The sequence below is a fragment of the Haliotis cracherodii genome, unplaced genomic scaffold (assembly GCF_022045235.1).
Source record: "Haliotis cracherodii isolate W230 unplaced genomic scaffold, xgHalCrac1.p SCAF_8, whole genome shotgun sequence".
Classification (NCBI taxonomy): Eukaryota; Metazoa; Mollusca; class Gastropoda; order Lepetellida; family Haliotidae; genus Haliotis; species Haliotis cracherodii.
In genome coordinates, this window is record NW_027266341.1 from 29,030,316 (window position 1) to 29,053,924 (window position 23,609).

At 40.1% G+C, this 23,609-nt stretch overlaps 1 protein-coding gene across 1 annotated transcript in view; it reads left to right on the forward strand.

The window, feature by feature from the left end:
• The first annotated feature begins 722 nt into the window (after positions 1–722).
• LOC139449966 (BBSome complex member BBS7-like) overlaps positions 723–23,609 on the forward strand; it is a 29,026-nt gene continuing 6,139 nt past the window's right edge. Inside the window, exons 1-15 of the mRNA XM_071231580.1 lie at positions 723–846; positions 2,630–2,689; positions 3,252–3,314; positions 4,623–4,798; positions 6,570–6,756; positions 8,489–8,561; positions 9,405–9,471; positions 11,083–11,132; positions 12,028–12,158; positions 12,946–13,030; positions 13,393–13,492; positions 20,783–20,975; positions 21,348–21,422; positions 21,938–22,140; positions 23,262–23,426. Coding sequence (XP_071087681.1) covers positions 808–846; positions 2,630–2,689; positions 3,252–3,314; positions 4,623–4,798; positions 6,570–6,756; positions 8,489–8,561; positions 9,405–9,471; positions 11,083–11,132; positions 12,028–12,158; positions 12,946–13,030; positions 13,393–13,492; positions 20,783–20,975; positions 21,348–21,422; positions 21,938–22,140; positions 23,262–23,426 — 1,667 coding nt within the window. The 5' untranslated portion in view covers positions 723–807. The remainder of the gene's footprint in view (positions 847–2,629; positions 2,690–3,251; positions 3,315–4,622; positions 4,799–6,569; positions 6,757–8,488; positions 8,562–9,404; positions 9,472–11,082; positions 11,133–12,027; positions 12,159–12,945; positions 13,031–13,392; positions 13,493–20,782; positions 20,976–21,347; positions 21,423–21,937; positions 22,141–23,261; positions 23,427–23,609) is intronic.

The following is a 23,609-nucleotide window of genomic DNA, read 5'->3' on the forward strand; positions in this document are numbered from 1 at the left end:
AGCCACGAATTATGGTTGCCCATATCTGTCCCTTCAGTTGTGTGTCATTATTTGTGTTCCCTGCAATGCATAAAAGGAAAACATTCACGCTCTTTGTGATGCCACTGCATTATTGCATGTGAACAGATATTTTAGGAAAACCAAATAAGTTGCTACCCATGCTGGGGGTGTGCTTGTGTTTTTTTACAGTGAAATTTTACAAATGATGATTGGGGCGGTGGTGTAGTCTAGTGGTTAAAGCGTTCGCTCGTCACGCCAAATATCCAGGTTCGATTCCCAACATGGATACTATATAGTGTCCCCCGTCGTGATATTGCTGGAATATAGCTTCAACCATACTCACTCACTCACAAATGATAATTAGACAAAGGTGCAATCATGTAAATTCGAGAACATATCAAATATTTTGTTATTAAAACATATGTCGAAAAAGCGAAGTTCCTTTATGAATGATTTTGTCTCAGAACTGTGAAATCTTCGTTTTTCCCGCGGCAAGAACAGGCACAAATTTTGCTGCCCTCACTCACAACAGCGCAAGAGAGGACCGCACATCTGCGAAATAGTGTAAATTCTGCATGCTATCCCTTTTTCTTCTAAAAATACATATTTTCGTCAACAGTCATTACAAGTAATTTTAAATACATTTTGGATTATAATTTTAAGTTGCAAGGATTCAGTCAAATGAAATCGGATAATTTCTTCAGTGCGGGGCTATCGTACATTTTCGGTCGGGAAGATCAACAAAGTGAGACCGGTGACGATTTCTTGAAGTTATCTCACGTCTGTTACACAAACAGAACATTCAAAATGATGGAATTAAATCTTACACGTGTAGATTATCAGCAGGTAACTATATATGAAAATTTTCAAATACGTTTATGTTAAAGTGAAGCGATTTATGTCAATATCCTTCTAAGTGTCCTATTTTCGATCACAAAACGTACACGACAGAGGCCTGCCTTTATCAGTATTTGTAGTTAACATGTTTTAAGTGAGGTCTTTCATTATTGTCACTGGCTATGGTAACTGGAAACAAATAAAACATATATCTTTGAGAGTTGTCATATAATGCATTACAAGATCTTAAAAGCTTACATGCTTTTTTTTTTTAATTGATGGAAACATCAATGTGGTTAGTGCTTACATGCTAAAGGTTGTCTGTAGTCTGATTAAAAAATCGTAAATGTATTGAGTATTCAGATGAAATATTTAACTTCCAGTGCATTAAAAATATATATGTTCGCAAAAGCAAAATGCAGATCTGATCATATACTTTCAATCATGTCAATCAGAGACCATAACAAAAGGGACGTCCCTCCCCTACGGTTTATCATTTACCATCAGCACTACAGTCTGGCTTGTAACTTATACACTCCCACACCCTGCTGTTACCTCCCAGTGCTGCTGCAGATGCACAATAAATGCTCAGACATTCGCAACTGACATTCTGGTAACCACATAAAAATATTACCTAATATGCGGGGCTAGAGTTAATTCCCTTAGCCAAAATTTCTCTGACTGTGACCAGTGACAATCCAATAAAAGGATGGTTCTTAGCAGATAACAATGGTCTTTATCTTATCTCTCATAAGCAGATGTCAGTTGGCTTTGAATTATTCGCTGAACATGTGTGTCTTCTGAAATGTACATGTACTTATAAGCTCAGGACATTTTTATAAATTTACACATCCTTGGACGATTTCATTCACTGAGACGATTCCATTTTGTGCTTCAATATTTTACTTGGAGAGAATTCACAGACTACGACCAGGGGTGGGTTCTGGATGACTCTTCGTCTAAAGGGAATGACACAGTCTAACATCTAGTCTCTGAAATGAACTTAGTAATATAATAAAAAGGGGCCAAGTGACATTCGTCATTTTCAGACAGGCAGAAATATAGATTTGCCAAATATTATTGACTTGCATGGGCTGTTTTGGATACATTTCTTTCAGGGACTGTATGATAGATTAAAAATGACAGTGATGTTTCCGCTACCATGTCATCGGTAAAATCTCCCCAAAAGTTTCAAACAAAGAAAAAGATAGGAACAGAAAATGTGATGGCTGTCTACGAATGTAGGTTTTGGACAGCATGTGAAGAAACTGCACAACCAATTCGATATCAAAAGTATCATATTATGTTTTTATTTTTATTTAAAAATCAGTAAATATATCTTATTTTATGTTGCAATTGTATAACTATTATAAATATACAAAATAACAAAATCCACTGTGAATGCCACAGAAAAATATGATCCCGTTAATTGCACAGGAAATCAGGAAGTGTAAATAAAACTCATCCAGACGCAATCAAGACAGTTGTAACAGTTCACCATATTCCCAATGTGAACAAAGTATATCTCCAAATTATTTTCGTATCATTTAATTAATTCAGACCAGATTACTTGCAAATATGCATGGGTACTTGTGTTTACTGTAAGCAATAAAAATGACGCTATTAATCTACAGATCTTTCACGCTAGAGGGCCGTCAATTTATGGTAATGGTTCCTGCTTCAATGAAATCTTTACATTTGCTCAGATCTGTTTTTGATGAAATTGTGCTCATTAAACTGTCTCCATTATAATGGGCATCATGTATGTGGCCTGTATTTGTACTTATTTCAGGTGGGGATCACGTCTCCCAAGACAATGAGGCTTCTCCCTGCTTCAGGAAAAACACAAAAGGTATGATATTTGATAAGCAATTCATACTGGATGAGCCCTGTGAAGATCTGAGTTAGACTTGGTCTTAAGCAACCCATGCTTGGCGTAAGAGGTGACTAACACATTCAGGTGGTCAGGCTCGCTGGATTGGTTGATACTTGTCATCATATCCCATTACGTATATTGATGCTCATAATGTCAATCACTGGACTGTCTGGTCCAGATTCGATTATTTCCAGACCGCCGCCGTGTAGCTGGAATATTGTTTTGAACAACAAACAAACATATTTGATGAGGGGGCCCAGGTGGCCTAAGGCATGACAACTTGTTGTGTTGAGTTGTGTCCCTTTGTTGATCCAGGATCCACTAATTGTGGGTCAATCTCAGATTTGCCTCAGTTTTCTGATGTAGGGAGTTTTTTGTTCATTTTTTTTATCCAGATCTCTGATGTAAAGTATTTCTGGGCCCCATTTCTCAAAACAATATTAGCGCTATGATGATCATAGTACTAAGATCACTTTGCGGTAACAGGGGCCTGCTGTCTCTGTCTGATCCTACACTGTGTGCCATGTTCTGTGTTTAGATAGCTGTGGCAGACCATCAAGGGGTCCTGCAGTGTTTCGGTATGAGAAAGGGAGAAGTTCAGGTAAGTGATGATAGCTAGCAAAATATACAACGTAAAATCAAATTAAATTAATTTCCAATTTCTAGATATATTGTGTGAGTTCTCTGTTTTCTGTATTGCCTGAAATAAGAAAACTTATCCATCAAATGTATTGATATTTATGAATCAACAAAACTGCTGTATGACATGTATTATGGATGCAATTTTATGAAAGTTATGGGTCATCTAGCACTGATAAGGGGCAGTGGGCTAGCCTTGTGGTTACCTATAAGCATTTGCTGGTCATGACCAAGACCCGGGTTTGATTTCCCACATGGGTATCATATGTGGAGCGCATTTCTGGGTGTCTGCCACCCTGATGTTGCTTGAATATTCCTAAAAGTGGCATAAAACCATACTCACTCACTCTAGCACAGATAAGGCTATTTAAAATCTGACGGTCGATTTTGTGATCACAAGTGCTACATGAATGGAACTAATCTGCACTGCTGTTTGTCTTGTTAAATTTCATCAAATGACTTGGTTTTATGTAGGTGCACATCCATGCACTCCTCCTGGATCCATGTATGCATTCACGCCATTGTCTTAACACTACTTAGAGTTATAAAGAGACTCCTATTTTGAAACTTTACTAATCCTTGGAGGAGTCTGCTGATCCTGTGGTTTATGGTATTGCATTTTGCTGTGCACAGTTGTGTCCCTTAGAAGTGCCCAAACCTACTGATCATAGGTTTGAATCCCCGATTGGTCTCAATTATCATCTGTGGTTTGTTGCGTTGAACATCTCTGACTGGCAGCTTCTCCTCCACGTCCAGCTGGTGGGTCAGGACTTAACAGAAAGTTTTTAAACTTATCCTATCTCACTCTATGCATTTCTTCCTTCTTTTGATCCTCATGTGGAAACATCCTGAAACAAAGTTTCCAGCTTCGAAAAACATTTTGCTCAAACACCCCACACATCACCATAGTCACCACCCAAACAGCAGCTCGGTCACCTGACACCCTATGCCACATCGCTAACGTGAAACATGTTTGTGCAGTCGAAAATTTTGTAAAAAAATTCTGCAAGTTTCTATCGGGAAAGTGCTACACTTTAAAAAGTAGCATCGTCTAGACTAGTACAAGCCGCCCCACGCACATGCCATCATGTTGAAATATGTAGGTACAGTAGTCTTGACCGCGACATTGAACCCCATGCCACCTCACCTTTCCTGTTCAGCACATTCAAAGCAACATTAAAACCAAACTATTCTCTCACTTCTACATGTACTAAGGAGTTAATGACAGTGTTTTACATCAAAGATGAACATGTGGTTCTTTGTTTTGTAGCAAGTATTTGCCACTCTGCCGGGGCCGAAGATCATCCGCCTGGAGGTTGCAGGGCCAGTGGGCGGGGCTAAGGAGAGGATATTTGTGGCATCAGGGCCAGAGGTCAGAGGTTACACAAAGAAGGGCAAAAACTTCCTGACCTTTGACACAAACATGTCCGAACCAATACAGTCCATGTAAGATGTTCTGTTGTTGTGGTATTCAGTATTGAATCTTCAGAGCTCCAGATAAGCTGCGTATCTGCGTGAAATACGCATAAAAAATGCAGAAATATGCAGTAAAATATAATCCAAGCGTATCAAATACGCAACGAACATTAGAGATACGCTACAAAAATAAAACTTGTGCGTATCCTCAAAATATTGTGAAGTAACCCTGCGTATTTGATTAGCAAATCAGCAATTATAAACGGGCATTCAGTCAACCTTGCCAAACTCAACGATGACAGTTACATCATGATCATTTGCAATCATTTTTCTTGTTGAAGTATCGTATAGTTTTTAGTCCTATAAAGCTTTTGAACCGAAAGGACACCAGTTTGCAGGGACTAGATGAATAGTGTTTTTAAATATTTAACTTAAATACCCACATGTGTAAAAACTAGTGGGTAACAGAAATTTGAATACGCTGATAGAATTACTGATACCCACTGATTTTAAAATGCATAGGTAAAATACCCACAGCACCAAAAGCTTATCTGGAGCTCTGAATCTTGTTAAATTTATTTTGTTAAATGTATATATATCTCAGGCGGAAACCAGTGCTTCCTGCATGTACCAGTGCTTCCTGCATGAAGTGGGGGCACTGTTGGCCCAGTCGACTAAGGCGCCGCATTTCGCTGTGCAGAGTTGCGTCCCTTGGGCACACCAGAAACCTATGATTGTGGGTTCGAATCCCAGTTCGCCCCAATGAGGTTTCTAGGTTTGTCAGCACCATACCCATCCTTGTAGGTTTGATCAAAGTGGTACACATCTCAGACCTGAATCACTTCGGGCTTTCCTCCCACATTAAGCTGACACGTGATATAACTGAAATATTGTTAAAAGCGGCGTTAAACCCAACTCACTCACTCATGAAGCATATCTTCCTGCTTTCTAATAAAACAATGGGTTTTTTTACATTCATGTAGTAACTTTTTACACAGTTGAAAAAATATGGTCTGTCCACATCAATTTTCAAATATCATGTCCCAAAAGTACCCTTGGTTGAGGGAAGGTGGTGTCACAAGCCATACTGGCAAGACAATTGTATTCACAGATGTATTAATGCAGGATCTGGGGGGTTGGGTAGCCTAGTGGTTAAAGTGTTTGCTTGTCACGCTGAAGACCTGGGTTCGATTCTCCACATTGGGGCAATGTGTGAAGCCCATTGCTGGTGTCCCTCACCGTGATATTACTATATTTTGAGAAAAGTGATGTAAAACCCAACTCACTCATGGTGCAGGATCCACTGCCTCTGTGGTCTAGTGGATAAAGCTTCGGTGGTTTCATCCCCAACTGCACAGTGTACCAAATCACGTTAAAAGAAATTTGTTGTTACCCTGCCTGGCTCTTGGCATTAAGAGGCAAAAACAAGGACTTATTTGCTCGGAATCAGTTTCCTGTGTCCAAGGTGGTATTCATGTTAAACTATGATCCGGGGTAGAATAGGTCTTCACCATCCCATGTTTGCCGTGAAAGTCGACTATGCTTGTTAGACTTGGTCTTTAGCAACCCATGGTTGTTGTAAAAGGTGACTAACGGGATCAGACGGTCAGGCTCACTGACTTGGTTGTTGCATGTCATCGAATCCCAAATGCGTGGATCGATGCTCATGATGTCAATCACTGGATTGTCTCATCCAGTCTTATTAGCAAAATGTGTTGTAACAGTATTGTTTTTGATGGGGAGATTTCTGCAGTGTAGCAGATCTGTAACCATGGTAACAATGTGATTTGTTGCATTATAGGTATGTTGAAGGCTCTGATCTGTTCACATGCGGAAACTTTATCTACAACCACTACCGCGACTGTAAAGACATCAACCACTTCCTGTGCGGAGATAAGATCAATGATGTCATCAACCTTCCCTTGGACAAGATACCTGATGTAATCCCCATCCTCGCCTGTCAGGACCGCGTGCTTCGATCACTGCAGGTAGGGGAACAAACAGTGGATTCAGCAGTTTGACATGGTCCTGGGTCCAGTGCACAGGTCACAAGGCAACATTGTTTGCCGAGAGAAGCTGGATGGGTGACCGAGTTCGGCAGCTTGACTCCTGAAGTTTCTTGTGCTTCTGTCCTGCCCCACGCAGAAGCACATGTCGCACACTGTGTCATCTTAGGCATGTGAAATTGCTTGAAATATGCCTCCGTTCTCCCAGCAGTGAATGGGTACCTAGTAGGGTGAGATGACTGTTTACCTTCTGACGTCTCACAGACAGCTTGGGTAATATACAGTAAACTATGGTTATAACGAACACGCTTATAACGAACTGACGGATATAACGAACTTACTTTTTTGGTCCCGACTATCTGCTGTAGTTATTACTTATACTGTATATATGCTTATAGCATGTATAACGAACTACGGTTATAACGAACTAAAATTAGTAGTCCCTTTGAGTTCGTTATAACCATATTTTACTGTACTGTAAATCTTGAAATTAATGCGTCTCCAAATTATTACGACTGCTGACCCCTATGCGACTCAATATCAATGTGACTTGTGTTTATATTCAAGTTGGTATTTCCACTATCCAAAGTGTGCAGTGAGGCTGTCTTATTGTTGATAAACATTTTTGGAGACATAAATGCGAAGTTTCATTAATGCGAACAGCAATTTCAAGACTACAGTATTTCCCAGGGACCTGAGAAGGGAAATTGAATGCACATTGACCCTTTGGTCAGGGTAATAATGTAGCACTTTGAGCAAGCTGTAGTGTATGGTTTTGTTGCATAATAAATATGCTCATTATTATTACATTTTATAGCTCCAAATTTGATTAAATCAATTTGGTTTTTATCTGGTCCCTTTATGATGTCACATCACTCACTCAGCTGTCACACATGGTTTGATCTACTGTTTCAGTCTGAATTGTGACATGGACACAACAATGAGACTGTCTCAAAGTCTTCTAGTTTCAGTTTCCTGTGTGATGTCTCATCGGGGTTAGGCCTTCTGTAACCCATGCTTGCCGTAAAAAGCGACTATGCTTGTCGTAAGAGGGGACTGACGGGATCGGGTTGTCAGACTCGTAGACTTGGTTGATGCATATCATCGTTTCCCATTTGCGTATATCAATGATCATGATGTCACTCTCTGGGATTGTCTGGTCCAGAGTCTGTTATTTACAGACAGCCGTCACATAGCTGGAATATTGCTGAGTGCGGTGTTAAACAAACAAATAAATATTATGTCGCATTGTGCCATATGTCGCATCTGTCAGTCTCGGGTGTCACATGATCTCAAATGACACATGGCCTTATTCTCTTTACAATCATTCTCAGCTAAAATGGGGGCACGGGTGGCCCAGCGTCTAAGGTGCCGTGATTCGCTGTGCAGAGCTGCGTCCCTTGGGCACGCCAGAAACCTATGATTGTGGGTCCGAATCCCGGTTCGCCCCGATTATGTTTCTAGGTTTGTCAGCACCATATCCGTGCTCGTGGGTTTCACAGAAGTAGTAAACGTCTGAGACCTGCATCACCGGGCTTTCCTCCCACATTAAGCTGACACACCGTGATATAACTGGAATACTGTTAAAAGCGGCGTTAAACCCAAATCACTCACTCACTCACTCACTCACTCACTCACTCACTCACTCACACACTCACTCACTCAGCTGAAGTAGGAATGATGTCTCACACTGTGTAATGATGTCTGTCCGCAGCATTCGGAGTTGCTGTATGAGGTGGAGGTGCCAGGTCCGCCGGTCGTGCTGGAGCTGTACGGGAACGATGCAGGTGGGTGGAGTCTAGCGTCTCCCACTGTCCCCTTCTACAAGGACAGACCATTGTCATTATCAAAAATATCTTGTTATGTTGTTCAGACCATAGATATAAAACTGCAGAGCAAATGGTTAAGAGCAATGAATGGTTAAAGGGGGGCTATGGCCTGCTGATTTGCCAGTTCCAGCCAGTTCAGTTTTCAAACACCAATTGTTATCCCCACAATGTGTTTTGTGGGGGGTATAAAAATGAACACCGTCCATCCGTGCAAGATGTTGTTCCTGGAGCAGATCTTGAAAAACGTACCATATTTCTTCACCAAACTTGGCACATAGATAAGCCTAGTGGTAAAATGCTGCCTTTTGAGAATTTGGGATTTTTTACAAAAATATTTTTTGAGTTTCCATGGCAACAACTTTTACAAGGTACGTGTCATTTGCGACTCAAGGGCGGGCAACTCTATCATATGGCTAATTTTGTGGTGTGGAATATGTGCTTTACATCACTTCCTGTTTGGGATTATGCATAATCAATATGTATACCACCTAGGTTAGGTCAAGAGACTTTGTCAAAACAAAAGGGTTCTCTTCTTATGTTCAAATTAAGGTAGAGGTAATTCCACTTCAAAACATTCATAAAAAATCATAAAAAAGTTAACGTGTATACCTCCGAGTCGCTTTGACATACCGCAATGAGTCCTGTATTCAATCAAGCAATGAAATATCTGGCTTAGATTTGCATAAGTAAACAGTTGACAGGCAGTTTGGATTACAAGATTTGCAGATACTGCGGTAATATAGAGTCATACTATACACCCAGCTCTTTTGTTTCCTGATTTTCAATGATATTTTGTCCCAGGTGATGAGGGTAATGAGATCCTGTTCGGTACGTCAGATGGGAGAGTGGGGCTCGTACAGATCGGCACGTGAGTAGTCTTATGCATCCCTCTACTTTGTCTGGGAAATGGGAGAGATCTTAGTGTGTTGGAATCTTAGTGAGGCATATTTTAACTGCAGTGGTTGAAATCTAAGTGTGATCTAATCTATGTTTGTCATGGTGATTTAAATTGGTTGTACATGTACTCTGTGTGTTGTAATCTTAAACAGGCTGTTGTAATCTAAGTGTGTAGGAATCCAAGTGTGTCGTAATCTGAGTGTCTTGTAATTTGTGTTCCTAGAGTTGTGTTATAATCTAAGTGTTTGTTGTGTTGTAGTGTAAGTGTTGTGTTGTAATCTGTGTGTGTTGTAGTCTAGGTGTTGTAATCTATGTGTTGTGTTGTAATCTATGTGTTTGTTGTGTTGTAGTGTAAGTGTTGTGTTGTAATCTATGTGTGTTGTAGTCTAGGTGTTGTAATCTATGTGTTGTGTTGTAATCTAAGTGTTTGTTGTGTTGTAATCTATGTGTTGTGTTGTAATCTAAGTGTTTGTTGTGTTGTAATCCAAGTGTGTTGTGTTGTAATCTAAGTGTTTGTTGTGTTGTAATCTATGTGTTGTGTTGTAATCTAAGTGTTTGTTGTGTTGTAGTGTAAGTGTTGTGTTGTAATCTGTGTGTGTTGTAGTCTAGGTGTTGTAATCTATGTGTTGTGTTGTAATCTAAGTGTTTGTTGTGTTGTAGTGTAAGTGTTGTGTTGTAATCTGTGTGTGTTGTAGTCTAGGTGTTGTAATCTATGTGTTGTGTTGTAATCTAAGTGTTTGTTGTGTTGTAGTGTAAGTGTTGTGTTGTAATCTATGTGTGTTGTAGTCTAGGTGTTGTGTTGTAATCTATGTGTTTGTTGTGTTGTAGTGTAAGTGTTGTGTTGTAATCTATGTGTGTTGTAGTCTAGGTGTTGTAATCTATGTGTTTGTTGTGTTGTAGTGTAAGTGTTGTGTTGTAATCTATGTGTTGTGTTGTAATATAGGTGTTGTCTTCTCTTCTAAGTGTTGTGGTGTAATCCAAGTGTGTTGAAATCTTAGTGTTGTGTTGTAATCTGAGTGTTATGTTGTAATCTAAGTGATGTGTTGTAATCTAAGTGTGTGTTGTAATCTGAGTGTGTTGTGTTGTAATATAAGTGTTGTGTTGTAATCTATGTGTTGTAATATAAGTGTTGTGTTCTATTCTAAGTGTTGTGGTGTAATCCAAGTGTGTTGAAATCTAAGTGATGTGTTGTAATCTAAGTGTTGTGTTGTAATCTGAGTGTTGTGTTGTAATTTAAGTGATGTGTTGTAATCTAAGTGTGTGTTGTAATCCAAGTGTGTTGAAATCTTAGTGTTGTGTTTTAATCTGAGTGTTGTGTTGTAATCTAAGTGATGTGTTGTAATCAAGTGTTGTGTTGTAATCTGAGTGTTGTGTTCTAATCTGAGTATTGTGTTGTAATCTGAGTATTGTGTTGTAATTTAAGTGTTGTGTTGTCATCTAAGTGTTGTGTTGTAATCTGAGTATTGTGTTGTAATCTGAGTATTGTGTTGTAATTTAAGTGTTGTGTTGTAATCTAAGTGTTGTGTTGTAATCTAAGTGTTGTGTTGTAATCTAAGCATGCTAAGTGTGTCCCCTCTTACAGACTGGCCCCTACACACAGATGGGAGCTGCCCAATGAGAAGAAGAATGGAGGTAGGTCACCATATTAACAGTCCTGCGGTCAGATGTCATTAACAAAACATATTGTTTAATATGAAGTTTACATGATATATATGTCATTTCCATTGGATGAGAGGTTGGTAATGTGATCGCCAAAACGACGTTCATACATCACAAGACACAAATGAATCCAAAAGTGTCATTTCAGATCAGTTAGACCCTTTATCTTGTACCCAGAGTGCCTGACTGCAAGCGCGTGCTTCAATATCCGCACTACGACCTAGACAAAACATAGAAATGCACACTCAAACTATCGACTATTCCTGCCTTGGCTGACAGTGACAGTCAGCAACATTGTTGAACATTCCACATTTGAATGATGGACCAGTTTATCAATGATCACCTAATCGCCACTGCTTCATTGACGACTTCGGAAATCTCCTTCCATCATGTCGGCCATTTTGACAATCTCATTAAAATCAGATCCTAGTTCTCGCTACCGCTAAACAAAGATCTGAGGACATCCCATTACAGGTCACGTCAGACTGACCTTGCGCGAACTTTGACTGACCAATGGAATGACCAATCAGAAGGCAGCTTTCTCGTGCTTTACGGCACTAATTTTAAATTGGCGACTACGCTTCGAAACATATTTTGACAAATTCACGATTACAAATTTTAAACCTGAACAAAAGAACATTCTGGAATGGCTAATAGATGGTCTAGATTCTATGGATTCAGTCACTAAACCCGTAACTATCGTTCGGAATACCCCGTGTTAAAGTTTTCGAGGTTGTATGATTAGAAATCACATTTCGACATGATCTGGTAAGCGACGCTCTGATTGGTCGGATGAAAGGTCGTTCTGACATGACCCCTAATGGGATGTCTTAATGGGATCTTGTAAGTTACTGGTTGTATTTTACAGGTGTGTTGAGTCTGGCCAACTATGACATCACAGCCGATGGCGTGCTGGACCTCCTGGTAGGGAGGGATGATGGTCTGGTGGAGGTGTACAGCTTCGACGAGGCTGAGGAACCAATCTGGAGATACAGCCATGTAAGTCACAGACATCTCGTCTCACTGTCAGCATCTTGTAGTTGTCAGTCATCTGCCCAGAGAGCGAAAGGATGGTGGTTCAATTCCTGGCCGTGTCATACCGAAAGACATTAAGAGGATAAAACAAGTACTGATGGGCTAAGAGTCCTTATACTGTGTCTGAGTGGGGTATTCATGTTTAACTACGGTATGGTATCTCAGTGGGCCAGCACTATGAAACTGGTGTTAGTCCAGACCAGTACAAGAAGCCACACACACACATGCTTGTTGCTATGTAAGTGCAATAATTTTGAGGTATCACCTCACCTTGTCCAACTCACAGTCAAGAACCTTAAACTTCAGGCTGCACTTTCATTCTCATTGAAAGTTCAACTACCTGACCAACAGGTCCAGTTCTATTAACCAGTAGACTGGCTTGAACAATTTGATAATACATTTTAAGATGTCATTTCAATGAAAGTTTTACACTCAAATGTAGTATTAGTATTATTTGTTGGTTTGTTTGCTTGTTGTTTAACACCGCACACAGCAATATTCCAGCCATACGACGGCGGTCTGTAAATAATCGAGTCTGGACTAGACAATCCAGTGATTGATATCATGAGCATCGATCAACACAATTGGGATACAATGACATGCATCAACCAAGTCAGCGAGCGTGAAGATATATTCTAACCCCTATCTTCAGGGACATATTTCAGTATTTACAAACCTCTAGAAGATTGTGTAGTATTTCAACATAACCAAACCTCAAGAAGATTGTGTAGTATGTGTTGGAATATTTCAGACTTGCAGTGAGAGCGTCACGTCGGTACAAGGGGGTGTGGTGACAACACCAGGATATGATGAGATTGTCTGCTCCACGTATGCTGGCAAGTATTTTACTGGTGCTTCATCCAATACAAACACAGGATGCTGCAGATTGATTCCCATTATTTTGGATTTAAGATTCATGTTTTGTTATTTCTGTTATCCAGTATCCATCTATTCTCCCAATGATTTTTATTTTGTTGGTTTATATTTTTTTCAACTTTTGGCCTTGAGATACTGCTGTGAGGCAAACATATAACATATATCTGGAATACTACTTTCCCGCAGACATATGATTAGTGTTTGTCTAGTGTGGTTGTGATGAAATGTATGCTGTATTGTCACTGTGTACATGGCGTAGGCGAAATAAACTATGTTCCTATTCAATTTATAAACGCTGGAGAAACCGTTACCATGGTTACAGGCTGGCTGTTTTCCCTCACATCGGCTCCATGTCACAAAGAAACGGGAAAAGATATGATGACATTTACTTCGGAAGGAAGGGACCAAATTGTGTCTCTGAGGTAACGCTGTTATGAACTTGGAGCCGTGGATGTTGGTTGCTTATGTACCTGTCCTAACTGCATGCTTTCGTTACAGACATTACGGTAATTGTTGATGGCATGATTTCTGTCACCAAGGGAACTGCATGATTTTAGAAATATGAACAGATGTTCAGCTTGCGTATTGATCGTCCAAATATGTCAGATATGAGATGTGATTCGCAAAGGCTTTTTCAAAATGTTTTGTCACTTTTCAATTTTCCTCAACATTTGGATATTGTTTTTTGGCTTTTTTTGTTCCACTTACACTGTTGGAAACATAGATGATGTACACAGAGATAGGCATGAGATGTTTAGTGGGGATGTTTAGTGGAGAAGTTGGGCACGCCAGAAACCTATGATTGTGGGTTCGAATCCCGGTTCACCCCGATTATGTTTCTAGGTTTGTCAGCACCATACCCGTGCTCGTGGGTTTCACCGAAGTGGTAAACGTCTAAGACCTGCATCACTTCGGGCTTTCCTCCCACATTAAGCTGACACGCCCTGATATAACTGGACTACTGTTAAAAGCGGCGTTAAACCCAACTCACTCACTCACTCACTAGTGGAGAAGTCTCCCAGTGTCGGGTATGAGGTGACATGCAGCGATACGATATTGAAAATCACAGGGTGGGTCAGAAAGGCAACCAACCTCTTTTATGATATGATGTGAGTTATTAAAAGGTACAGTAAACTACAGTTATAATGAACTCAAATTTACCACTAATTTTAGTTCGTTCGTTCAGCTCAGAGGTTAACAGTTTCTTCTAAACATAAACATTGTCGCTGACAGAGTACTAGACTAACATCTAGTCTCTGAAATGAACATATCGTACCGAAAAAACAGTTGTTCAGATACTGCAGTAATCTAGACTTGCGAAACATTATAGACTTGCATGGGCTGTATTTGATATATATTTGTATCAGGGTCTGTAAGACAGAGTACACTTGGGACTACATAGTGAGTTCACTATATCGGTTATTTCGTTATAAGAGTGTTCGTTAAATCTGTAAATTTTTTGTGATAGAAAATACAGCAAATACCCAGGACCTCAAAAACAGCTCATGATATCTGTCAGTTCGTTATGTTTGTCAATTCGTTATAAGCGTGTTCGTTATAAATGTGTATTGTGTTTCCCAGATGAGGATAGGCCCTAGTCACTGTGCTTCAGCATGTAGCACAGTTTATCAGTTCCATGCTTGCCAGTAGGTGGGGACTGATCTGTGGATCGAATGGCCAAAATGGATATTAATGACAAACTCGTAGATCATGCCCAGCTCATTAAAATCACTGTTTTTGTGAAACACTGTCCCAGAAATTAGTTGTGGAACTAGCTGTATACTGCTTTACTATCTGACATTCACTGGTGGCTCATACATAATCTTAACCACACTTATGTCCTCATAGAATCTGATGCTCATTTTGTATCTCCCCTGGACACCTATGATTGTGGGTTCGAATCCTGGTTCGCCCCGATTATGTTTCTAGATTTGTCAGCACCATACCCGTGCTCGTGGGTTTCACCGAAGTGGTAAACGTCTGAGACCTGCATCACTTCGGGCTTTCCTCCCACATTAAGCTGACACGCTGTGATATAACTGGAATAATGTTAAAAGCAGCGTTAAACCCAACTCACTCACTCACTCATTTTGTATCAGCTGTCTTCATCATATAAGTGCACTATGTAGTGGATATTTCATGTGTTGAGTGAAATATCATGTATGTCCTCTTTACCCCATCACGAGGGGGAAAGGAGATATTTCACTAGACACATGGAATATCCTATTTATTATATACTTTTTGTGTCGTCTACCAGAAAATTACAAATATAAAACCTTGAAACATAATTCTCCTACCTAACACACAGGGATGTTTCACCACCCTTTGTGATTGCAACTTTGTTAGTTCTGAGTTTGAAAAATCTTAAAAATATAAACAAAAAAATAAGAAATATCTGAGGTCACATACATTTGGATATGATTATATACAAAATCAACTTCAAAAAAGTATTCTTGGAAGCTACATTACCGCTGTTGGAAGCGAAGGAATACACGCTGGTCAAGTAACAAAACAGGCGCTTTGTCTTAATTGTCGAGCTAAATGAGAAATTTACAGTTTATAACGAAGAATATTCAAGAGAATAACAAATGACAAGAAGCAATTGTAACTCAATAAATAAACATTTGTCATTATTTTGCCTTGTCAATGCCTTGCCCGTAAGCAGTAAAATTTAGGATGCTTTCTCATTAAGCAGTAGTTTTTCTTCTTTTTCAATAAAATCGTCGCTTAAATGTTTTGGGGTCGCATATTTGTTTCACAAAAATGCCAAATGAATTTTTCAACAAATATTATAATATTATCACCAGGTTATTTTACTTTTCCTTTCATCCTGACAATTCATATTTTTAATACCGAGTATAATCTCAAATTGCTAAACATTCTAGACTGGTCCCCTGCATCAGTTGAGCAGCCTGCTTTCTGTGGCGAAGCATTTGGGTCTTGAAGACTGACTGTTTTTGATCATTTTAATCATTTTACGTTAAGCAGTAAATCAATATTTACGTTGAGCAGTTATTTTGGGGTATTTTGATGAATTTTACGTTTACGATAGTGTTTGAAGGTTGTTTTACGTTAAGCATTAAAACCCATCAGGACTCTCTTTGGATGAGTGACGAGTCGGCTGGTAGCTGCATATTACAAACGCTGCAGAGATAAACATGCTTAAAAATAAACATTAATGCTTTAAATAAAGAAAACAGGATAATTCACATGCTTAGATTACCTCAATCTCATTAAAATCAGAGACAAGTTCTCGCTATCGCCGAGGACATCCCATTTCAGGTCACGTCAGAACAACCTTTCGCGAACTATGACCAACCAATGAAATGACTAACAGGAAGTCAACATTAGCCACTTAGAAAGCAGTTTTCTTAAGCTTTGCGGTACCAGTTTCAAACTTGCGACTTCCATTCCAGACTATGATTTTTAAAGTATTTTGAATAAGTCATACAGTCCGTAACAGCTGTTTTGTGTTGAGCTTTAGAGGTTGCATGATTAGAAAACATATTCCGCTAACAATGTAAAATAACAATATGAATATTTCATTTTTATTTTTTTATCACGAATTTCGTTTATCCGACATACTCGTTACTCCGACATAATCATATGCAACCAACAATGTCGAATTAACAGGACTTGACTGTATATAATAAAATTGACGCTTTCAACCCCCACAATTCCCAAGGTACCTGCCTCGTACACCAACATATCCTGGTTGACAATATACCAAGTAGCTCCCTAGCAGTATGTATCATCCATTATCAGTTGTGTAATTTGTAACAACCCCACCCAAACTTACAAGTCACATGGGTTACATGTCTGAATGGCAGATTGGCAGATTGAAGATTAGTCTTGTTTTTTTGTTGCCACAAAATCTTTTGTTTTTGTTCTGATTTGTTTTATTCAAACAATCACTAATCATACGAAAAAGGAATATTTGTGTCAGAATTTCTGTGAATAAAACTTGTTGCGATAATTGCATTGCTAGACTTCAGTCTGACAGTCATTACATGCATGGGAATGGTGCTTATTACTCCAGAGCGCTTATGTGTATAAACTTGTCCAGCGTTATAACGCCAGCATATTGCATATGCAGGTTGGGTGTTCGGTTTGACCTCTGAACCCCTGCTGCGAGAGATGGGTGCCCGAGAGGTGGTCATCGGGGAGGCCGCGGTCACCAAACTCTCCCACCTCAAGTATGTCCGCTCCTTGAGCACAGAGTGCCGTTAGAGTAGTCTCCCCTGACTAACTTCCTCCACCTGTGTGTAGCATCTTCTAACCCAGCTTACTGATCTCTCTGCTTCAGCAGCCTTTCTGTCAGGGTTCTGTTTGGTGCTACTTATATCTAACCAGCTGACTGCCAGCATGGGCAGAAACTCTCCTCTCAGCCACAACTGTGTGTTTCTAACAATACATTGTATTTAATAACACCTCTAAATAATCTCTAGCATGTTTTTTGAGCTAGTGTTTCTGTTTCAGGTGTTCATACAGTTTATTTTCATGTGTCTTTCTCAACTTTTTGTAATGTCACAAAGACAAAGGGTTCGCACAGATTTGAAAAGTACTTGAATTTTACCATATCTGATGAAAAGTGTTTGATTCTGTCTTTTACCATCAAAGTGCTGGAATTTTATTTACAGTTCTTGAAAAATGCTGGAATATTAATAAAATCGGTCAAGCTAAAATAAAATTGCTTCTGAAAATTTATTTATTATCAGTCTTAGTTTTAATGCATTGTTTATTTCCTGTTACTTGCAACATAAAACGAAAGACTGTCTTCCGTCTATTATTGGTTACTTACGTTAATTCCTTTAAGTATTGTATTACTGAATATTGTTTAATTAATGTTATGAGCGGTACTTGACATTCTAGACTGGTTCCTGTCCTGCCACTGACCAAGTGGAAGATCCGGGAACCAGTCAAATTGTGGTTAAAACATGAGGAAGTGTGCTTTTAATCGCGCTTGGGTTTCAAAGTCCCAATGGGTGCGCGAACCAAAAGACAAAAACAAGGCATTGTGTTACTGCTGCAGGGAGGAACCTGATTTTGGTACAATGGGGGAAAGTGCACAAAAGTCGCACAGACAAAGCAGTCATTACCAGAAAAACTGTCAATCATTGTTGGGATTAAATCTTTAGAATTTAGGTGTTTTTACATGAGAAAAGCGTCCTTGTTTTTCTTTGAAAAGTGTTTAAAAGTGCTTGAATTTCGAGTCCAAAGGTCTGTATGAACCCTGAGACAGATGTGTACCCTTCCCTTACATCCTATACACCAATACTTTATGTTTACTGAATGATGTTCGCACCATGTTTTGCGTTGCTTGACCTGTAATTTGCACCAGATATAGACCCACTCACACTTCACACACCCATTTCCTTGTTATTTTCATGGTATTATTAGCTCCCCAGGACCAAAGGTCCAGAGAGGCTTGTGACATTCTCCATCGTCAGTCAGTCAGTCAGTCAGTCAGTTGAATAAAAATTCAAATGGTGAACAATCTTGAGTCTGCATCTAAGGAACTATCTATTGGGTATCTGAAACATGATATGATGTGTAGCAATACAACAGAATTAAGATTTGTTCGTGCCAGTTCATTTGAAAGAATCAAAGATTCCAGCACATCAAATGATTTGAATACAGAATACTCTTATCAGTACTAGATTTTCATGATGTCGCTTGCATGAATTTTTGATGTGAGAAAATTTCAATAGCTGAATGACCACATTATAGAAGTGATATCTTTTGTATGTCTTTGTATCACACACCTGCACTGTTGTATCTCTGTATCACACACCTGCACTGCTGGATGTATGTATCACACACCTGCACTGTTGTATCTCTGTATCACACACCTCTACTGTTGTATATTTGTATCACACACCTGCACTGTTGTATCTCATATCACACACCTGCACTGTTGTATCTCTGTATCACACACCTCTACTGTTGTATATTTGTATCACACACCTGCACTGTTGTATCTCATATCACACACCTGCACTGTTGTATCTTTGTATCACCCACCTGTACTGTTGTATATTTGTATCACACACCTGCACTGTTGTATCTCATATGACACACCTGCACTTTTGTATCTTTGTATCACCCACCAGTACTGTTGTATATTTGTATCTCGTATCACATGCCTGCACTGTTGTATCTCTGTATCACACCTGCAATGTTGTATCTCATATCACACACCTGCACTGTTGTATCTCATATCACACACCTGCACTGCCGGTTGTCTGTATCACACACCTGCACTGTTGTATCTCGTATCACATGCCTGCACTGCTGGATGTCTGTATCACACACCTGCACTGTTGTATCTCGTATCACACACCTGCACTGTTGTATCTCGTATCATACACCTGCACTGTTGTATCTCGTATCACACACCTGCACTGTTGTATCTCGTATCACACACCTGCACTGTTGTATATCTTTATCACACACCTGCACTGTTGTATATCTGTATCACACACCTGTACTGTTGTATATCTGTATCACACAACTGCACTGTTGTATCTCGTATCACACACCTGCACTGCTGTATCTCGTATCACACACCTGCACTGTTGTATCGCGTATCACACACCTGCACTGTTGTATCTCGTATCACACACCTGCACTGTTGTATATCTGTATCACTGACCTGTACTGTTGTATATCAGTATCACACACCTGCACTGTTGTATCTCATATCACACACCTGCACTGTTGTATCTCTGTATCACACACCTCTACTGTTGTATATTTGTATCACACACCTGCACTGTTGTATCTCATATCACACACCTGCACTGTTGTATCTTTGTATCACCCACCTGTACTGTTGTATATTTGTATCACACACCTGCACTGTTGTATCTCATATGACACACCTGCACTTTTGTATCTTTGTATCACCCACCAGTACTGTTGTATATTTGTATCTCGTATCACATGCCTGCACTGTTGTATCTCTGTATCACACCTGCAATGTTGTATCTCATATCACACACCTGCACTGTTGTATCTCATATCACACACCTGCACTGCCGGTTGTCTGTATCACACACCTGCACTGTTGTATCTCGTATCACATGCCTGCACTGCTGGATGTCTGTATCACACACCTGCACTGTTGTATCTCGTATCACACACCTGCACTGTTGTATCTCGTATCATACACCTGCACTGTTGTATCTCGTATCACACACCTGCACTGTTGTATCTCGTATCACACACCTGCACTGTTGTATATCTTTATCACACACCTGCACTGTTGTATATCTGTATCACACACCTGTACTGTTGTATATCTGTATCACACAACTGCACTGTTGTATCTCGTATCACACACCTGCACTGCTGTATCTCGTATCACACACCTGCACTGTTGTATCGCGTATCACACACCTGCACTGTTGTATCTCGTATCACACACCTGCACTGTTGTATATCTGTATCACTGACCTGTACTGTTGTATATCAGTATCACACACCTGCACTGTTGTATCTCATATCACACACCTGCATTGTTGTATCTCGTATCACACACCTGCACTGTTGTATCTCGTATCACACACCTGCACTGTTGTATCGCGTATCACACACCTGCACTGTTGTATCTCTGTATCACACACCTGTACTGTTGTATATCTGTATCACACACCTGCACTGTTGTATCTCGTGTCACACACCTGCACTGCTGGATGTCTCTTCTCCAGGAATGAGGTGGACAACCTGCAGCAGAAGGTTCTGGATGAGAGAGAGAAGTACCAGCAGACGGCCTTCTCCAAGGATGCTGTGTCAGCTGTCCCCATCTTCAGCATCAACGATAAGTTTGTCCTTAACTGCGAGGATGCTAGCTACTCCCTCAGCTTGGAACTGCAGATGCCCATCGACAATGTGCTGCTGCAGGTAGAGGGCCTTCATTGTGTTGAGGATGTCTCATCATGCAGACATCATTGTTGTTTACAACTTCCGTACTAGTGTCAAATTAAGTAAATGTTAAGTATTAAATGTATTCAACAGTTGTTTGAATATGTGTACATTTAGTGTTAGCAATGATTAGGGCATCAAACTTCTGCTTAACATCAAGGGTCAAGTATAATGTATAATCTTTCACTTTTCTTATTTTTTTTAATTTCTCCATGAGCCAGACCATTATTTTTTAATTGCCTTGATTTATTCAAGTTTAGTTATATAACAACTGTATGATAACAATTTTTCTCACACTCTGTATTTTAAGAAAAAACAATGGCCTGGCCTAATGTGTGTCAATGTTGACAGAGTGATGTACCGATTGACCTCCTGGACGTTGAGAAGAATTCTGCGGTGGTCAGCTACAGTGCCTGTAATCCAGAGGTCAGTCACCCCACAACAGTTCCCTGCTCGCTCTCTCTCTCTCTCTTTCTCTCTCTCCCCCCCCATGGGGCGGCCGGGTAGCCAAGTGGTTAAAGCATTTGCTTGTCACACCGAAGACTGGGTTTGAGTCCCAATATGGGTACAATGTGTGAAGCCCATTGCTGGTGTTTCCCCGCTGTGATATTGCTGGAATATTGCTAAAGGCGGCGTAAAACCATACTCACTCACTGTAATGCTTCACATGAATCGTTTTCGAAATAGCTTGCTCACTAGTACACAATTGTTTGACACTATCAGGTAACTGTTTCTTGAAATTTACCTACTTTCCATGGATATTTGGACGTACATGTAGTTTCCTTGAAACATGTAAGAAAGAACATGGAACTGCCACCATTGTCAATGTTTAATCTACAGACAATAATAAAGATTTCTCTATTATAATATGCAAAAAGCACATAAGCCATAAAAAATACAAACTGGATCTTCCACTGTTTACTTTTTCCTGTTTCTTCCAGGAAGGTAACTTTCTGTTGGCAACGTACAGATGCCAAGCCAACACGACCCGTCTGGAGTTGAAGGTCAGGTCAATTGAAGGTCAGCATGGGACACTGCAGGCGTACATCACACCCCGCATCCAGCCCAAGACATGCCAGGTGAAGCAGTATCCCATCAAACCCCTCTCCCTGCATCAGCGAACACACGTGTTTGACACCAGTCGGTGAGTGTACCTTCGGTTGATGTACAGAAGACCCCTTGTTTGTTTGTTTGTTTGTTGTTGTTTAATGCTGCCTTCATCAATATACAAGCTATATGGTGGCTGTAAATAATCAAGTCTGAACCAGACAATCCAGTGATTGTAATCATGAGCATAGATCCATGCAACTGGGATACGGTGAAATACATCAACCAAGTCAGCGAGTCTGACCACCCGTTCCAGTTACTCGCCTCTTAAAACAAGCATAGGTTACTGAAGATCTGTTCTCTCCCCGGATCTTCACGGGAGTAAACTGTTCCATTATTTTTGGTTACACTAAAGTGGTGTAAGAGGTGACTAACAGGATCGGGTGGTCAGACTCGCTGACTTGGTTGATGCATGTCATTGTATCAATTTCGTAGATAGATGCTCATGATTTCATTCACTGGATTTCTGGCCCAGAGTCGATTATATACAGACCTATATACAGCTGGAATATTGCTGGATGCAGCGTAAACAACAAACAAACAAACCCTAAAGTGGTAAACATTTCTGACTTCCAACAATTTGAGATGTCCTCCTTCCATGTAAAACTGGCTTTGGCTACAATTTAACTCATATACATGGGTACAATGTGTGAAGCCCATTTCTGGTGTCCCCCGCCGTGATATTGCTGGAATATTGCTAAAAGCGGCGTAAAACCAAACTCACTCACTTACTTTAACTGATATACTGTTCCTTGCACTAAACCTGAACATGCTTAAAGTATCTATCTTGTTTTATCTAAATGTGTCTCTAGTTAAGGTACAAAGTAAGAACAGGAGGAAGGTAATCTCAGAATATGACAGGTTCAGAGGGGCATCTGTGTAAAACATGGACCGGTACAATTTGTCAATGTCAGGGAAAAGTGAGGTTATTTTATGGCTGTATATGGACAGCAAAGGTGTGCTTTCCAATGTGAACTGCTTTCATAGAAGGTCATGAAAATTGGGACTTAATGGGGGAGTATCACAAGATACATAACATACTTTAGGGGATAACCCAACTCACTCACTCACTCACTCAAATATATTTTGGTGTCTGATGCAAACATCTGAGTGAGATTGTTTGTCTTGTGAATTGTGATTGCCAGTGTTATGTTACAGGCCATACAACAGCCTGACCTTGACGGGACAGTTCAGTCTAGCCGAGATACACTCCTGGGTGTGCTTCTGTCTGCCAGAACTTCCCGACCGCACCCCAGCTGGCGACAGCGTCACCTTCCACTTCGTCTCCACCTTCCTCAGCACCCAGCTGGAGTGCTCGTACAGGTTGGTATACTTAAGAAATAAACGACAAGTGGTCGTTGTTTATCGTACAATAAAACACTGCCAGGGGAACAAACCATGAGGGGTGCAGTCGTTTGTTTCTTATTTGAGATGTCATCATTATGTACAGCCTCTTTAAGGATGTTGATAAAGTGTACAAGCATTGAAAAAAGTTGCCTAAATTTT